The 17,742-nt window shown below is 45.9% G+C and overlaps 2 protein-coding genes across 5 annotated transcripts; one reads left to right on the top strand and one right to left on the bottom strand.

Annotated features, from left to right (window-relative positions):
* Positions 1-618: 618 nt before the first annotated feature.
* EIF3I (eukaryotic translation initiation factor 3 subunit I) lies at positions 619-8,360 on the bottom strand. Its single transcript, XM_061597974.1, has 11 exons — positions 8,255-8,360; positions 6,842-6,934; positions 5,702-5,789; positions 4,974-5,039; positions 4,347-4,496; positions 4,120-4,247; positions 3,201-3,311; positions 1,973-2,062; positions 1,371-1,444; positions 1,061-1,153; positions 619-967 (listed from the first exon to the last, which is right to left on the bottom strand). Exons 1-11 carry the CDS (start codon positions 8,255-8,257, stop codon positions 886-888), a joined length of 978 nt encoding a protein of 325 aa, XP_061453958.1. The 5' UTR covers positions 8,258-8,360; the 3' UTR covers positions 619-885.
* Positions 8,208-16,201, top strand: TMEM234 (transmembrane protein 234). Of its 4 annotated transcripts, none has more exons than XM_061597976.1 (5): positions 8,208-8,385; positions 10,130-10,281; positions 12,294-12,360; positions 13,097-13,189; positions 15,328-16,201. In XM_061597976.1, the coding sequence occupies exons 1-5, from the start codon at positions 8,271-8,273 to the stop codon at positions 15,402-15,404; spliced, it is 504 nt and encodes a 167-aa protein (XP_061453960.1). In that variant the 5' UTR covers positions 8,208-8,270; the 3' UTR covers positions 15,405-16,201. The 4 variants fall into 4 exon arrangements, with proteins under 4 accessions (XP_061453960.1, XP_061453962.1, XP_061453961.1 ...); XM_061597978.1 differs by lacking the exon at positions 8,208-8,385 and adding an exon at positions 8,409-8,759; XM_061597977.1 differs by lacking the exon at positions 8,208-8,385 and adding an exon at positions 8,808-9,128.
* The last annotated feature ends 1,541 nt before the right edge of the window (positions 16,202-17,742 follow it).

The following is a 17,742-nucleotide window of genomic DNA, read 5'->3' as shown; positions in this document are numbered from 1 at the left end:
TTGTCCCAGAGTGCAGGACACGGAATAATGGGCTCAAGTTGCAGGAAACCAGATTTCAGCTGAACATCAGGGAAAATTTCCTAACTGTTAGAGTGGTATGACAATGGAACCAATGACCTAGGGAGGTGGTAGGCTCTCCAACACTGGAGGCCTTCAAGAGGCAGCTAGATTGGCCCGTTAGGGATGCTTTAATTTGGATTCCTGTATTGAGTTGGGATTGGACTCAGTGGCCTTATAGGCCCCTTCCATCTTTACTATTCTATGATAAGACAATGCACCCTCTTTGCACCCTGACTCCCAAGACAGATAGATTAGGAGCCACCCTGTTCTGATTGTAAATTTTTTGACTGATTTTAACATTCTGTTTTTATATTATTGTAATCCACTGTGGGGCCTTACAATGAAAGGCAGGTAAGAAATCCAATAAACACTGATACTGCTAACTATGGGTTATGTGCACCCTCATAAAGGAAGAAAGATTCTGCCCTAAAGCTACCCAAATTCTAATGCTCAATTCCAAGGCCCATGTCAACTATGCACCTTAAGCTAACCTCCCTAAAAATAATTTAGAGTAACGACAAAAACAGCTACGAAATTTGCACACAATCCTACTGTAGCTGGAAACAAAATGAGAGTTTATTATTTTCTTCGGTATAACTTTTATAAATATGCCAAATACAGTGGAAGCAGCTGTTCTCAAAAGTGGACAAGAAGGTGGACACCCCAGGGTTGCCCCCAGAAGGGAACAGCCACAGCACACCATGCTCTGCTTCTCTTTGGGTGTCTCCATTAAACCGCACCCAGGAACGAGCAGGACTTCATGCCATGCTGGAATTGCAAAAGGCAACTGTAGAAAAGTGAAGACGTGGAAGAGGAAGGGGTGACTCAAACTTCAAACTCAAATTCAAAGTACTGGGGGTCAAAATAATGGATGCGGACATAGCCGTCCTCACCACCGCTGCTGTAACTGAAAGCAAAAACAAAGAGTTTAAACTTCAGGAGGTCTAGATTCCACCCTGGTGAAACACCACCCACACCAAGTTAATACTGGCACCCGTACCTCTTTCCATCAGGGTGAAAAGCAACACTGTTAATGGGCCCAAAGTGGCCCTTGACTCTCCCAAATTCTTCCTCAACGCCCAAGTGGAAGTACCTAGAACCGTGAAGGAAAAGGTGGTGAGATGACCACTGTATACAACAAATGAGATGGGAAGGCCCAGATGAGGAGCTCTACAACATACATCAGTCAAGAGGTAGCCCCCTCGCCTCCTGAAACCAGGGCTTGCTTCCTTGGGAACTGAGCAAGCCGTGACTGCATCATGGCCCCCTCCCCCACCTTGCAGGAACAGGAGAAGCCAACATTTGCTCACCTGGCCTCAAACTTGCCAATCCTGGTGGAAGTGGTCGTCACATCCATGGCTTCCTGTCCACCACCCAATACCACCTGTCAGAGAGGGAACAGGGATGAGGGGAGGCACTTCAGTCAAACAGTATTTGTAATGAGGCGATAGGCCAGGGACCCAGGGCAGGTGTCAGAGCCCAAGACTTGACATCTTTACTACCTTAGAGCAAAACAGGCCATGTACTGAAGTTCCAGGGCCCATCCCAGTCCCAGGAACTGTCGAGCACCCAGACAAAGAGGGACAATAACAAATCCTCTACGCTCTGGCCCATCCGGGTGCCTCCAAGCTGTTGGGAATTGGGAAACCCCAGCCAATGGTGCACTCTGCTTACTCATTCACTCCTCAGACGTGCCCCCTCCATCTCTCAATCCCACCTCCCCAATCCGACTGAAGCAAGGTGGCAATACACAATCAATAGTAACTATTCAGGAAGAGACATAGAGACCGGCATTGCCGTCTCACATGGGGAAGATCCTTCACAAGTCTCTGGGGGACTACGCAACTCTTAGTCACAAGGGGGTGACACCATGCGACAAGGGAGAGACACCCAATCTTGCCCAGCAACATACATGATCAAAGATGGGTGAGAGGGCTGCAGAGTTCACCGGCCTCTCTGTCCGGAATGTCTTCAGGTGATCAAGCGTCGTGCAGTCAAACAGCTGCAAAGGGAGAAGTCAGTTGGTAGGTGCCACCTTAGCACAAACGGCAGGTACAAGCCTCTCGTGAAAGCGCACGGCGTCACAGCCTCGCTGAAGGTCCCCACCACCTGCCCTGGATACAACCACAGGATCAAGCCTAACCAGCTCAGCACTGAAGACAGACTTCTCAGCTGCACAGCCCTTGCAGGCAGAAGTAGGTGGTCTACTTCAACATTTGCTGCAAGCATAAAACAGTGCCTGGAAGCTGAAGAGGGCTCCTCTCACTTGATGGCATGTCCATTATCTGCGCTGATTTATTACACTGGTTTAAGCAATTCTTTGATGATTTGAGCACAGAAGCGATAAATCAAATAAGCAATTCTGCTTGATCTGCCTAATTCATTCTTGGGGGGCTGAATATCTCAGGACAGGGCTTTTTTGGAATTGCTGTTAGTGCAGGAGGCTCAGGTGAAAAGTAAGGATGCTGCTCATGTGATCACTGATGTAAATAATACGTATTATCACTACCGATGAAACAAGCAAAAAGCTGTTTCCTTTTTGTTTTACTTTTTATTTCCTTTTTTAAATTACTCTTTGGTACAAATGTGGTCGTGTAGAAGACCTGAATCCACTAGCACTACCCTTCTTGTTCCGGTAGCATCTGGGTAAGAACCCTGCAGGCAAATGTGTAAAATATTTGTATTCCATTTCTTTGGCTTGAAGTGCCTTCATTATTTTTTAAAAAAAAATTAATACAATTATTTGTAAACTTGGGGTAGGGGGAGAGAGAAGAGAAAGAAAAGGAGGAAAAGCAACGGGGAGGGGGGTATCCTGCATGTTCTTTTGAAAGGAATTGTGCATGCACAGTTGGGGCTGCTGAGGCCTGCATCCCCAGGCTGCGCCACCCTCCCACACATGGAAATCAAGGTGCTGGCGCAAGACTATCTCACACCACATCAGAGCCTTCTTTTCCTGCTAAAACACGGACTGAGAATCTGGGAAGTTTCTTCAGGGGTGAACTTTTTGTGCCTCACTCAGTGGCCCCTCTGGGCTTTGCACTGGAGGGCCAAGACAAATGCTCATCCCTCCCAAATTCCAAGGCAGACACTTGGAGGGTGAAACAGGGGGAAAGAAGGCACTTGCTCTGTCAGGGATGCACCTTGGCAGTGTTGTCCTTGGAGGCAGTGATGAACATGGTCATGTCTCGAGAGGTCTGGATGTCGTTGATCTGTTTGGTGTGCTCCTTGACGTTCACGAGGACCTCCCCTGACTGAGAAGGAAAGAGAAAGAGGTGAAGACAATGAAGCACCTCCAGACCACAGGAGAGGGAAATGCATCTTCCTCAAGTTTCATGTATATTAACAGTAGCAGTAACACTGATAGCGCTTACTTATGGTGTTTGAGGCATTTCACATACAAGAGCTCAGTAACCCATACAACAACCTCATAAGGGAGGGTGGTATCACCACACTGCAGACAGGAGAGGTCTTGGATGACAGGATGGTGGCTTGCTTAAGACAGTGAACTGCCACCCAGCTCACCCTTTGAGCTACCACACTAGGGCAGCTGTCACGAATGTTCCCAAAAGCAGCATTCTGCACAGACAAGGCGTGACAAACGAGAAAGCACCAATCACAGAGCAAGGGACACTTTTTGAACAAGTTCTTCCTTGGAGCGCTCTTGAAATGACAACTGTCAGCTTGGGATGAAGCCACTATCAGACTCCATGAGCCCTCCGCAAAGCTCATGGCTTGGCCTTGGGATAGTTATTGCCTTTCTATCAAGTTAACCTCAGAGGGTGGTTACAATGGTAAGCAATATTTATTGAAAAATATTTTTCGACTGCTGCTTTGGGCAATAACAATAAGAGTGAGAAAAACAATACAAAATTTTAAACTTAAAAACAGCAATTCATTCACAATTGTGATTTTATTTTTAAAAGAGCCAGAAAAAAAAAAGCATTAATTCAACAGGACTGCAAAGCACACCGGAGGAAAAAAACTCCTCTATTCTGGAGAGTGGGAGGTGGCTTGTCCTTTGGTTACCAGCTGTGGGGCATGGTCCCAACCCAGACTAACCTTCGCGCTGAACTGGTTCAGCTCCCCATTCTCGTGCCCTGCAATGATGAATTCCCCAAGAGGACCCCAAACGGCGCTAGTGATTTTAGACTCGCTACAGGGTATCTTCATGTATGGCTCATTGTCCTCTGTGGAGAAAGAAAGGGGAGATTCAGAAACGCTAAACATGAGGGCACGGAAAGGCAGTTGCCAATCCAAACTGCCACTCTTCCACCTGGTGGCCTCACCAATCTGGCTGGAGTCGCGGAGGTCAAAGAAGCTCACAAAACATTGGTAGCCCATTTGCTTGTCCGTGGAAAACATGATGATGTTGCCTCCAAAGTCAAAGCCACAGGTTCGGACGGCTGAGCTGGTCTTGACCAGAGCAAGCTGCTTCCCTAGACAAATCGTATAAAACCAGCTCACGTGAAAATATGTACTGTGTACCGAGTTCATCTAAGCCATGTAGTGTTTGCTGCAACCAGCTCTCCAAGGCCGCAGGCAGAGGAGTGGGATAGGGAGATGCAGCTTTCCCAGTGCTGTTACCAGAGATCTCTGAACGAGACATGTTGAGGACAGATGCTGGGATCTATTGGTGCAAAGCCTGTGAGCTGTGGCCAATCTCTCATTACCAGAGAATTGCCTGCCAGGCTTGGAGCTTAATCCTATGCAGGTTTACACAGAGGTAAGACGAAATCAGTTCAAGTGGGGCCTGCTCCCAAATCAGCCTCAGGTCAATAGGTTTAATCCAACCTTTCCCCAACCTTGCACCCTCCAGATGTTCTGGATTACAACTCCCATCGGCCCCAGCCATCTGTTATTCACTACTCACAGTACTCCCATCACACCCCAAGGGCTTTTGTTTCAAGTTCTACCTGTCTCACAGTCCCAGAGCCGGCAGCTGTTGTCTGCAGAGCCTGTAAGAACATGCTTCGTGTCCCCTGAAAGAGCAGTCAAGGAACCCCAAGACAATATGTATCACTTGCAACAAATATCCAAACACAATGAATCTCCAAATGTGGCTCATCAGAGTGCTGGAGCCTTCTGCCGTCAGATAAACCAAACCCAAAGATGTTCTGTGAGGTTATTCTTACCCCATAATTAACTGGTTTCATTTGCCACTACATTTTAAGTCATGTTTGTGTACGTACAAACTCACCAGTCTTTCATTCTAACTCCTGCATCTCATGAAGTGGGTTATTACCTTACAAAAGTCAAGCACTATGGTCCTTTTTGTCTCTTTCATGTAATGGGCAGTTACTCAACCACCAAAATTCCACAAAATGGGTAAATTAGTCCAAAGCAGCATGTGCATTAATGCGCAACCCAGCTAGAGATGTGAAAGCCTGGGAAAAAAGAGAAAAATTGGGGGCAAATGGGGTGGTGGTGGTAAAAAACAATTTTCTGGGTTTTTTTCTGGGCCATCACAACTCTATGCCCAGCCACCACAGTTCCCAAGATATGTTGTTGGACTCAACTTGCAGCAGCCCCAATCATCAGCAATTTCTGGAGGATACCGCACTGGCTACTCGATGAAATGTTCTCTTCCAATTATCTCCGTTTAATATGCCCTGAAACACTGATTTCTACAACCAAAGGATACAGTCAGCATCCACACACCAGACAGCCCCAGTATGTCCATTGTAAGTGCCAAGTCTCTCCCCGTTGACAGAGTACCAAACGTTAACGATCTGGTAAAAGAAGAATACACAGAGGCCACTTTATTAAAAGCACTGGGAGAACTGTTTATCTAGTCAACTAGAAACCAGCAATACATTTGCTCTCAAAGAGACACAAACATAACATGCTATACAGAAAACAATGGGTTATATTCAACTAAGTCCTACCCATACTAGACGCACTGAAACTAATGAACCTAAGTTAATCAGGTCTATTAACTTCAATAGGTCTACTTTGAGTAGGACTTGCATGAAATACAGCCCAATCTTCTGTTGCAGCAAAACAAAAGCCAGGTATAAAAGCAAAATGTCTGACAGTTTACAGAATGTTTCAAAAAGCCTAACATAGAAATTACAACACACACAGTATTCTATCAATACACGCATGCCCCAATGGTAATAGAAATACTCCCTGTGACTTCATTCACCCTTGGAATGCAACTGAATCAAGTGTGTTCTTTTTCTAGAAGCCTAAGCAAATTCACTAGAAGTGTGCTCCATGGCCTTGGAGTCACTGCAGCTAAAGTCCTGAAATCATTGTTATTTCCTGTAAAAAGCAGTCCTTGTGAGCAAGGCTTGTTAAGCAGATCTGCATAGTTTTAGATGGGGAGCAAAGCTCAGTGAAATATACAGACCCTAAGCCGTGAAAATCTTTGTAAGCTCAACACCAGCATCTTGACCTGGAGCCGTAAGACAAACGTGCCGTTGCAACTACACACGTTGGGTACCTCCTCACTTCCTCTGCTCCATAAAGACATCAGCGGCACCATTCTACACCATCTGAAGCTTTGGAACCTTTTTCAAGGCCAGCCATATAAATTTAGTGCGTTATAGCTGCTGATCCTCAGTTGCTGAGACATGAATGACAGTGGCCAAGTATCCGCTTTCCAGGAAGGGAAAAGATACAGGCACAAAGGATGGAAGTGACCAAAGGTACTTCTAGCTATAATCAATACCCCCCTTTTGTTCTTCTCAGTTTTTTACTGACTTTGTAAAGGTGGCAAGAAGATATCACTATGAAAAAGGAGAAATGTGTAGAAAAGAACAGTTCAAGGAAAACATACCGGATCTTTAGCTACTGTGAATAGCAAGTCTCCTTCCCTGTTATATTTGATCTGAGTAATCGATCTCTCGTGGCCTTGCAGCAGGATGGGTTTCTGGAAAGAAAGATTTTTAAAAAAAAGATTACACGTTCCTTGGTTGTTGAACTGAATGCCAGGCTGTAGAACTTTTATTTGATTTTCATTTTATTTGCATTTGATTCTGTTTACAGCCACCATTTTATTTATTTTTATTTTTCAAAATCACATTCTTTTATTTTATTTCAACATTACAATTAGTAACAAATTAAATTTTTAAAAAAGGAAAAGAAAAAAATTAAAAAGGAAAGGAAAAAGAAAAGAACAAACAGAACAAAGTTAAATTAATCTACAAACTATAACATTTGTTACACAAGTAGCTATTCGTCTACTTAGTCTTCAAGAATAGGGTCTGTAACGGGACTGCAAACTATCATGAAGAGGTTGATTATGCAATTGTTTAGGGCAGCTTTTCCAAGCCTTTGGGTCCCCAGATGTTGATGGGCTATATTTCCCATCATTCCTGACCATTGGCCATTCTGGCTGGGGCTGATGGGAGTTGTAGATCAGCAACATCTTGAGATCTAGATCCTGGAAAAGGCTAGCGTAGGTGGAGTGAGGGGGAGGCATAGAGAAAAAGTAATTTGAACTGGGAACTGATATTCTAGTTCTAAATGAAGGTGAAGGCAAGGCACACTTGAGTGTGAACAATAACGGGTTGGAAAGACACTTTTGTTCAACACTTTTCAGAGAGAAATCAAGAGGACATAAAATGTGAGGGAGGCCAGATCTAGAAATTTATGTATTTATTTATTAGATTTGTGAGTCGCTTTTCTACACAAACAGGTGCACTCAAAGCGACGTACAGTTAGTAAAAAAAAATTAAAATAGAAGATTTTAAAAAAGAAAGGAAGCTCTCTAGGTTGAGGCCATTTCGGTTTGGCAAGCAAAGGGAGGGAGGGAGGGAGGGAGGGAGGTGAGGAAACATTGGATTTCCAATAGCATCGCAACCCCCCCCCCGACACGGCCCCACAGAGGGGAACGGGCCAGATGCTGCTAATTTCTAAACCTATAGAGTAAAGGAAGCAACCCAGCCTCGGGAGTATCTGAGAAAGTGGGTGGTCCGTGTTTGTGGGCGGGGGAGAATATCAACCCTCACCCCACCCCAGGGGTTTCCGAAAGGCGGGGCTCAAAAGGTGAGCATAAGAGCCCCATTTACAGGGTTAGGCTTCAATCCAATACACTCTTACTTGGGAGTAAGTCCCATTGAACCCAATGGAGTTTACTTCTGAGTAGACATGAAATTGGATTGCAGCCTTAGAAGCGTGTATACAAGCAGTCAATTAGGGAAAGTCACGAAGGAGACCGGAGGGCGGCGAAGGAGAAAGAGAGCCTCACCATTGCGGCGGCAGCGATGAAAGGCCGGGAAGAGGAGAGGCAAGCAGCGCGATCGGAAAAGGCAAACGGAACCACTTCCGGGATCGAGCCGGAAGGAAAAACGCGGGAACGGAATTATAGAGATAGGAAAGGTGAGAGAAACTCTCCTCGGGTTTCGTTTCCGTTTGGCGGGTCCAAGAAGACTAAAGGTGACATTCAGAAGCAAACAAAATCCCGCTCTTGTTGCGTCTGCGTGATGGCAAGAATGAGTATCCGGTGTACCGCCCTCCATGGTGCCCTCCTCCACCCGTCGTCCAAGGAAGGCGGGAGTATCGAGTGAGAAAGAAATTAGTGCCCGAGCCCTTTGAGACCATAGAGATAGGAACAGAAGGTCGAAATCAGAGAGTTGCGTAGGTAGAGCGACGTCCCGTCTAAGGGAGCCGCGGTTGCTAATGGCCGCCTTCCGTTTAGTACCGGCAAATCTGGGCATGTTTTCGTGACTCTATGGTCGCCATGGCTTCGCTGGGTGAGGAAACTGCTTCCGGTGCCCTAGAAATAAGGGGGGAGGGGGTGGCGCGAACGGCTGCCCTCAGTGGGACCCAATAACCAGGGGTGGGGCGACTTCTGAGTAAACGCTCACGACGCTGCGCTGAGGGCGGGGAGGAGGTGGCACAGGCCTCCATTCTGCCTGCCAAGGGCCCTCTAGGGCACGGGTGGCTAACCTGGACTTGGACCTGGGAGACCAGGGTTCGAATCCCCACTCAGGCATGAAGCTCACTGGGTGACCTCGGGCCAGTCACTGCCTCTCAGCCTAACCTACCTCACAGGGTTGTTGCAGGGATTAAATTAGAAGGGGAGAGAATCATGTACGCCACCTTGAGCTCTTGGAGAAGAGGTGGGATATAAATGCAATATAGTAAATAAAGGAAATAATAAAGTGTTGTGGGACTCCCTCCAGCCCCAGTCAGCATGGCCAATGTAGTTCAGTAATATTTTTGCGTGGGGGAGGGAGACAGGTTGCTTTGGGGCGTCTCATTTTCTAATATGCTGACGCCGCAGTGTGCAATGTTGATCGTCCACGAGGAGAAAGGGGAGGGGCTCTGGTGCCACCCCAAAGTGGTAGTGGGGGGCGGTTGAGCTCCCACCCACCCCAAATACAGCTTGTGGAGCGTGTTCACAAGTTCGGCTTGGCAGTAAGCATAACCTAGGGGTGGTTCACTCCTCGTGGCCCTCCAGATGCTGCTGAACTGCAGTGTCCCTCATTCTCTAGACTAGCCTTTCCCAACCCTTTGATTCCCCAGATATCGTTGGACTCCAACTCCCATCAGCCCCACCCCACATGGCCAATGGTCAGAGGTAATGGGAATTGTAGTCCAGCAACATCTGGGGACCCAAAGGGATGGGAAAGGCTGCAGTCTTGATCAGAGCTTGGAAAAGTTACTTTTTAAAACTACAACTCTCATCAGCCCCAGCCAGCATGGCCACTGGATTGGGCTGATGGGAGTTGTAATTCAAAACAGTAACTTTTCCAAGCTCTGGTCTTGATCATTGGCCGTGTTGGCAGGGGCTGATGGGGGTTGTAGTTCAGCAACTTCCCGGGGGGTGGGGGACACAGGTTAGCCACCCCTGGTATATGCACAGAGAGAGAGGTCAAATGATGATGTGCGCGTAAGAGCCAGCCCTATACAACGCTTTGAGACCCACTTCTAAATTCTGTACTCCCAGTCACTGAGTAAGTGCAGAGGAGCATAGCCAACCTAAGACATGCTAGAATCCGCATTTCACCAATAATCATGTGTTGGAAAGGTGAGAAAAGTAAAACAAACTTTGGCTTTGAAAAATTATTCTAAACAATTGCTGGGCTGTTGTAGTGATTAGCATGTTGTGTTGTTACAGGTGAAGTTGCTGCTTTGGTCTTGGTGTCAGTTCTTTGGGGAGGAACCAATCCGTTTTTGAAAAGGGGCACCGAGGGTCTGGAGCGAGTGAAGAGAGAGAGCCAATCCCTACAGCTGGTGGCGGAAATGAAATTCCTTTGTCTCAATTACAAGGTATTTGGCACTTTCCCAAATCTTCTTTGGTAGCTTCTTCCAGATATTTCTTTGAGGGCTGCAATCCAATGCATATGCTCAGATTCAGCCCCAATTCACTCAGTGGGACTTCTTTCCAAGCAAGCATGTGTAGGATCAGACTTTCCTTCTCCTCTGAGCTTGAAATAGGGAGACCATTTTTGAGAGAAAGAGAGAGAGGGTGGGTGGGTGAGTAGGTGTTGGGAAAGCCAACAGCTTGGTCTCAATGAGCAGCAGGATGTTCTCTGACTTTAACGTTATTTGCAGTTTCTGGAAATGAAAGGGGTTCTGTGCTTGCCACTATTGATGCCAAATATTTTGTACTAACAATATATAGTGAATGCTAACAAAGAAGAGAGTTTGGCTTGTGGATTGAGCTTTGTTGGACCCAGAGCATTATTCGGCAGCCTCTCACTCCCCACACTGTCTCGTATTCGAATCAAGCCTTGCACAGTTTTCTCATTATGTATTTGTGTCCCATCTCTCAGGCTTAGTTCCCAAGGCAGCTGACAATAAAATTTAAAAAACCATACAAGAAATGAAATTAATAAGCTATAAAAAGCAGAAGTAGCAGCAAACTGCCACAAAAACAATAAAGACAGAACATCAGCAGCAGTTTACATAAAGATGTAAAATGTGTTAAACATACTAAGAAAATACCATTAACGCTTGAGTAATGGCAGTTTTCAGTCGTGCCTAAAGGCCATCAAGAAAGCCCCCTGAAGCGAATGGATTGGGGGGGGGCAGACCACAATTAAAATGCCACGGCCAAGAGGTGCCTTTGGGCACAGCAGCCATCCTCTTGGACTAAAGTCAGTCAGGTAGAAATGGGGTCACCCAAGTATGGTGCCAGTTCCCATCCCAGTTGGATGATCCAAACGTCAATGATGCTGAAAGCTGAAAAGGTCTAGGAGAGTCAACCGGGCCACCCAGTCCAACCCTGGTGTAGTCCACCTGATGAAAGCGGTTTCAGTCCTAAACATGCGTTGGGAACCACATTGAAATAGGTCAAGAAATGCCCAAAGCTATGTACCACACACATAAGTTTCTTACCCCAAAATGTATTTGTTTTATATTTGTAAATTGCTCTTCATGAAATTGTATCCTAAGGGAATTTGTGATGTCACTTAAAACACAATAGATTAACTGCAATAAACACACATATATATAATATACCATAATTCAAAACACTACTAAAGCATTGCAACCATAAAACAGCAGAGTAGAAAAATTTACAAACTACTCAGTGTTTTAAAACATGGGATGTTTAAATGCCTGATAATAAAAAATGTTTTAACTTGATGCATGAAAGATAGTAAAGTAGGCACAAAATTTGCCTTTTGGGGGAGAGTGTTTCATAGCTGGGGCACCACAGATGGAAAAAGTTGTTGTCACCTGCCTGATCTCTGATGGTGCGAGCACTTTCCAGAGAACTTCAGTGGAAGAGCTTAACTTCTGGGCAAGATGCTACTTGCTTTTAGAGGTGATACAGGATCAGATGTTTTTAAAATAATCAGATCCCAGGGCCTTAAAGGTTGAAACCAGCACCTTGAATTGGGCTAGGAAAGGAACTGGTAGCCAGTGAAGATCTTTCAAAACTAGTCCAGTGTGTTCCCAGTGAACCATCCCAGTTAAAATCCTGTCTGCTATGCAGTATTTTGAATCAGCTGCAGCTTCTTAGCAAGGATAGCCCTATGTACAATACATTACAGTAGTCCAGTGTTTTTCAACCTTGGCTTGCCAGATATTGTTGGGCTGCAAATCCCATCATCCCTGACCCTTGGCTAAACCAGCTGGGGATGATGGGAGTTGTAGTCCAACAGCATCTGGGGAACCAAGATTGAAGAACACTGTAGTAGCCTGAGATGGGATATTTGCAGCCGCCCAACAGTTCCTAAGGCCTTGTCAGGATCTTCTTGTACCATGTCACTTCAAATCCAGTGAGCCTGGAGGTCTGACCATGCTATCCTGTTTCCCCCCCCCCTCTTTTGCAGTATGTGGTGCCATTTGTGCTCAACCAGTGTGGCTCTTTTGTCTTCTACCTTACTTTAGCATCCACAGGTTGGTCCTTAATTTCTGCTTATGGAGGATGCGAGTGGGATTTGGGGTAGAGATGCAGACAGTTGAGTCTTGATAACTGTTTTGTGACCCAATCAAAAAGTCTGCTGCAAACAGAACAGACTGCAGGTGAGGGATGCCCTTTTTGAATAGTCCCCTGTGTAAAAAACAAGAACAAAAACTACTTGCACCAGGAGAACGAACTCAGCAAGAAGTGAGCTTACTAGAAGCTCCCCCTAATTTTCGGTTTGCTTACTCACAGGACATTTTTCACATACGGCAGCATTCACAAATGACATCCCCCACCTGCAGCCTGAAGTGGTATCTTCCACTCTGCCGCCTGCACACTTTCTATCATCTCATTCCGCTCCTGTATAGACCAAGCCAAAAGCACTGTGGCTGCCTTAGGGTGCTTGCAGATGGGTGTTGACTGTGGGATGAGTGCTCCTCACACATCCAAGATTTTGCAGCATCCACATGGTATGTCTGGCATCAAAATGCCAGCCCATATTTTTCAAGCATTTAATCTGGATTTACCCTTCTTGAGGAAAATCCAGTACGTTTAAAAAAACACAAAACACCTTGTTGCCTGCCCCCATCTCTGAAAGCACCCTCACTTACATAAGTCACTGCAGGCTTTTCTGTTTACGGTTGGATCATTCCCCTCACAGAGCCTTGTGTCATTTTTGTTTGATGGGATCAGATGATCCAAAGCTAACCTTTCCCTCTTCCGTTTCAGACCTGACCTTGGCTGTGCCTCTTTGCAACTCCTTGGCTCTGGTCTTCACGTTAGCAACAGGGAAAGTTCTCGGGGAAGACATTGGCGGTGCAAGTAGGTCTCTCACTTCCTGATTAGATGCAAACTCTTTCAGCCCCAGCTGGCCTGATAAGGCCTTAGGAACTGTTGGACGGCTGCAAATACCCCATCTCAGGCTACTACAGTGTCCTAATTCTTTGGATGAGTTTCAGTTGGTACAGCTTGAGGACGTTGACAAGGTGCTTGGACTGGTGTGAGCGACTACTTCTAAATTGGATCCTTGCCCTTCTTGGCTAATAAAAGCTAGCAGGAATGGAACAGCCGGTTGGGCCAGGGCAGTGATTAACGCTTCACTGCAGGAGGGAGTGGTCCCTGGCCCCCTGAAAGAGGCGATAGTGAGACCACTCCTGAAGAAAACGTCCCTGGACCCGGAAAACTTTAACAACCATAGGCCGGTAGCTAATGTTCCATTCCTGGGCAAGGTCCTAGAACGAGTGGTTGCCAACCAGCTCCAGACACTCTTGGATGACACCGATTATCTGGATCCATTTCAGTCAGGTTTTAGACCCGGGTTCGGCACGGAGACAGCCTTGGTCGCCCTGTATGATGACCTTTGTCGGGAGGCAGACAGGGGGAGTGCAACCCTGCTGATTCTCCTTGACCTCTCAGCGGCTTTTGATACCATCGACCATGGTATCCTTCTGGGACGACTCACTGATCTGGGAGTGGGCGGTACTGCGTGGCAGTGGTTCCGCCCCTATTTGGTGGGTCGTCTCCAGAGGGTAGTGCTTGGGGAGCATTGCTCGGCACCCTGGGACCTCCAATATGGAGTCCCACAGGGGTCAGTTCTGTCCCCCATGCTTTTTAATATCTATATAATGCTTTTTTCTCCCAGCTGTGTTAATGTAAGCATTATTGTGCTGCATTTACTGCAACTGATTTGTACGTCGCCTAGAGTGACCATTGGCCAGATAGGCGACACATAAATTAAATTATTATTATTATTATTATATGAAGCCGTTGGGTGCGGTCATCAGGAGTTTTGGAGTGCGCTGTCATCAGTATGCTGATGACACGCAGCTCTATTTCTCCTTTTCATCTTCAGGTGAGCCTGTCGGCGTGCTGAACCGATGTCTAGCTGCGACAATGGACTGAATAAGAGCTAACAAACTGAGACTTAATCCAGATAAGACTGAGATGCTGCTGGTGGGTGGTTCTCCTGACGGGATGGGGGATGTTCGACCTGTTCTGGATGGGGTTGCACTCCCCCTGAAGGAACAGGTTCGTAGCTTGGGAGTTCTTTTAGACCCATCCCCGTCACTCGAGGCTCAGATAGCCTCGGTGGCACAGGGTGCTTTCTACCAGCTTCGGCTGGTGGCCCAGCTGCGCCCCTATCTGGACAGAGAGAACCTCACTTCAGTAGTTCATGCGCTGGTAACCTCGAAATTAGATTACTGCAATGTGCTCTACGTGGGGCTGCCTCTGAAGACGGTTCGGAAATTGCAGCTTGTGCAGAATGCAGCGGCCAGATTGTTAACGGGGACCAGACGGTCCGACCATATAACACTGACTCTGGCCCGCTTGCACTGGCTGCCTATTTGTTTCCAGACCCGGTTCAAAGTGCTGGTTTTGACCTATAAAGCCTTACACGGCATAGGACCACAATACCTGTTGGAACACCTCCCACGTTATGAACCTGCCCGTACACTACGTTCATCATCAAAGACCCTCCTCCGAGTTCCTACTCATAGGGAAGCTCGGAGGATGGCAACGCGGAAAAGGGCCTTTTCTGTGGTGGCCCCCGAACTGTGGAACGATCTCCCGGAGGAAATACGCCTGGCGCCATCGTTAATATCTTTTCGGTGCCAGGTCAAAACTTTTCTTTTCACCCAGGCTTTTTAATTAATTATGTTTAGTATACGCTGACATTGTTTTAATTTTTAATAATTTTTAACTTTTTATATGTTTTATATTGATACATGTCTTGTACTTTGCTATTTCTTGTCTTGTGAACCGCCCAGAGAGCTTCGGCTATGGGGCGGTCTATAAGTTTAATGAAATAAATAAATAAATAAGAAATAAATTGTATTTCTTCACAGAGGACAAACAGGATTTGCTTATAAAAGGATGTCACCTCTCTTCCAGAGCAAATGGCATCTCTGAGCAGTTTCAGGGCTTCGGCAGCTTATTTTCTGCTTGTTTTCTTCCTCTAGGGGCTGTGCTGGGAATGCTACTGACAGCTTTGGGAATTACACTCTGCATAGCTGGGTCTGTACATGAGACACCATGAGAACCATCTTGGAAAAGGAGGAATTTATGGAAGGCAACAATTATCCATACTGATGCTGGCTCCACTCTTAGGACACAGAGCATCTTTTGGAGAGGTGCCCAGTGGACTCATGCAAGCTTGCAGCTATGATGGCCTGATGGGAAAGTATCATGTTCCTTCATCCCTGGCACCACTTTCAGCCTTTGATCATCCAGTTTGCCCTGGAATGCCCTTGTCAGCCAGTCCACAATGGAACCTTTAGGATTTCTAAGGGTGCCTTCACAGTAGACATGAGATCAGGATCTCTTTAAACTAGGATAGGAGTTGTTCAAAGTGCCCCAAAGAATAACTTGCTGCAAATGGATGTGAGCGAAGTGTTTCTTCCTTCTTGCTAGTCGGGCACGTGCAAAGCTGTGAGGTGTGACAGTAGGGAAAGACGATGGAAGTAAGCAGGAGAGCTCACTTTCTTTCACTGTGAAGGCTCGGCAGGCGCTGAACTCTAAAGCCCCAAACAGCATCACCTGAAGGCCTGCATAGGCCCATATGAACCTGCCCAAGCCTGAAGCTTGACGTCAGTAGCCCTGCTGTCTGGCCCATCAGTAGTTGAGATCAGAATGGCGAGTAGAAAGAATAGGATGGAGAGCATGAAGTTGAGGAAGGCAGGTCTGGGCTAACACCTAGAGTTCTTCTGTGGATGTATTTTCTGATGTTCCTTTTCATTGTTTTTTACTCTTAGTATAAGCCACTTTAGAAAGTTATCTTGAAAGGTGAGGTGTAAATGATTGTAAAAAATAAAATAAAAGCTGCATTTGAGTGTGTGCAGAGTGCCTCTCCCTTACCACTGTGCAACCACAGCCCAGCCCACACCCTAACAACTGGAATCAGAGGGCATGGCTGCTAAGATGTGTCTTGAGCTTCAGCTCTAAAGAAACATAAATAAACTCACTGGGAAAGCCAGATAACTATAAGCAAAGCTTAAAGCTGATGATGGCTACATTTGTGAAGTTTCACGAGAGGATAGCTATGCCCTCTTTTGGGCAAACTGTCCTCTTTGTCTTTGTTGAACTTTTGAAAGTGTAATTAGTTGTACACAAGTGCAACCTGCAACAAAGTGGTGCAGTGTGGAGTGCAAGATGCTCCATGATGTTTTTCCTCCCCCCCTGTTTCCCATCACCCCCCCCCACAAGAGTTAGTAATTACTCTGTGGCCACTGAGCAGTCTTCATTTTTCTATTTTTTCTATATACTTCTGGAAATGTTGGCATTTCCTCAGGCCTCCTGATACCCATCTGATGTGCGTGGATTGCTAAATTAGCAATAGCCATATGTACACAAAGAAAAATACAGCAGAGCAAGAAAGCAAAAATTCAAGAAACAGATGTCTCCATTTCACCTTTCACTGTCACGTTTATTTCAGAGAGCGTGGTGGTTTGCATATGGTGACATCAATGTCTGTGTTTCGCTTAGGGAACAGTTTGAGTAAAAAGTTATCTTACTGGAGGTTTGTTGATGTGCCATTTCTCGTGCATGGTTTACTGGATAATTTTTGCATATAGGGAGGTTTCACAACAATTGCTCCCTATGTGCAAATGAGGTAATAAAACCTTTATGTGCAACCTTTACTAGCCCCCAATAAGGGTAAAATCAACCCTCAGTGACAAAACGATACTAATTGTCCTTATGTCAGAAATGTTAGATAAGAAGTAGAGTTTCAGCCACAGAAAGTTGCATTCTTGAAGGAACACAAACAAGGCCTGGGAGGCAGAGACAGAGAGCCCCTGTATTTTAAAATTTACCTTTATATAGAGAGAAACCGTACAGAGATTGTCTGGCCTCACTTATTCCAGCTATGGCACATAGAAGGAAAGTGAGACACAGAGGTAGTTTTAGTTTTATAGCAAATATGGTATGAACAAATGTTGAGAAAGAATTATATGTTAAGATGGCTTGTCAGTGTTACCCCCAGTTAGCACAAGGAGGTCTGCTGGCACCCACAAAGCCTGAGCCCCTGCACTCCCTGGCACTTGGTCATGAGGTAGTGATGAGGGTGGTTAGGTTACCTTTTTCTCCATTGAAGTACATAAGAGCTGAAAGAGGAAGTAGGAAGAGAGACACTCTTTCAACTTCTTCAAAGAATGGTAGAGTTGGAAGAGGCTTACAAGGCTATCAAGTCCAACCCTCTCCTCTTTCAGCTTCATGTATTTTCAAACCTCAGATTCTACTGGCTCCAACTTTTACCCAGATCAATTGGAAACACAAAGTGAGTGCATGAACGCTATCCCTTGATGAGCTCTGATATATATGAAGTTGATGGGAGTTGTTCTGTTTATCTGTTGTGTGTGCTTTTTTTATTAAACTTG

The sequence above is a fragment of the Rhineura floridana genome, chromosome 15 (assembly GCF_030035675.1).
Source record: "Rhineura floridana isolate rRhiFlo1 chromosome 15, rRhiFlo1.hap2, whole genome shotgun sequence".
Taxonomy (NCBI): Eukaryota; Metazoa; Chordata; class Lepidosauria; order Squamata; family Rhineuridae; genus Rhineura; species Rhineura floridana.
The sequence above is the reverse complement of the archived record's forward strand: the minus strand, read 5'-3'. Positions and strand labels throughout refer to the sequence as shown.

Excerpts from the sequence above, each read along its gene's own strand:
- TMEM234 (XM_061597976.1), top strand. The coding sequence starts at position 8,271 with ATGAAAGGCCGGGAAGAGGAGAGGCAAGCAGCGCGATCGGAAAAGGCA. Across the intron at positions 8,386-10,129 it reads GAATTATAGAGATAGGAAAG|GTGAAGTTGCTGCTTTGGTC; the intron begins GTGAGAGAAACT and ends GTGTTGTTACAG. Across the intron at positions 12,361-13,096 it reads CCTTACTTTAGCATCCACAG|ACCTGACCTTGGCTGTGCCT; the intron begins GTTGGTCCTTAA and ends CTTCCGTTTCAG.
- EIF3I (XM_061597974.1), bottom strand. Across the intron at positions 5,790-6,841 it reads TCACAGTAGCTAAAGATCCG|ATCGTTAACGTTTGGTACTC; the intron begins GTATGTTTTCCT and ends TTCTTTTACCAG. Across the intron at positions 3,312-4,119 it reads TGAACCAGTTCAGCGCGAAG|TCAGGGGAGGTCCTCGTGAA; the intron begins GTTAGTCTGGGT and ends TTTCCTTCTCAG.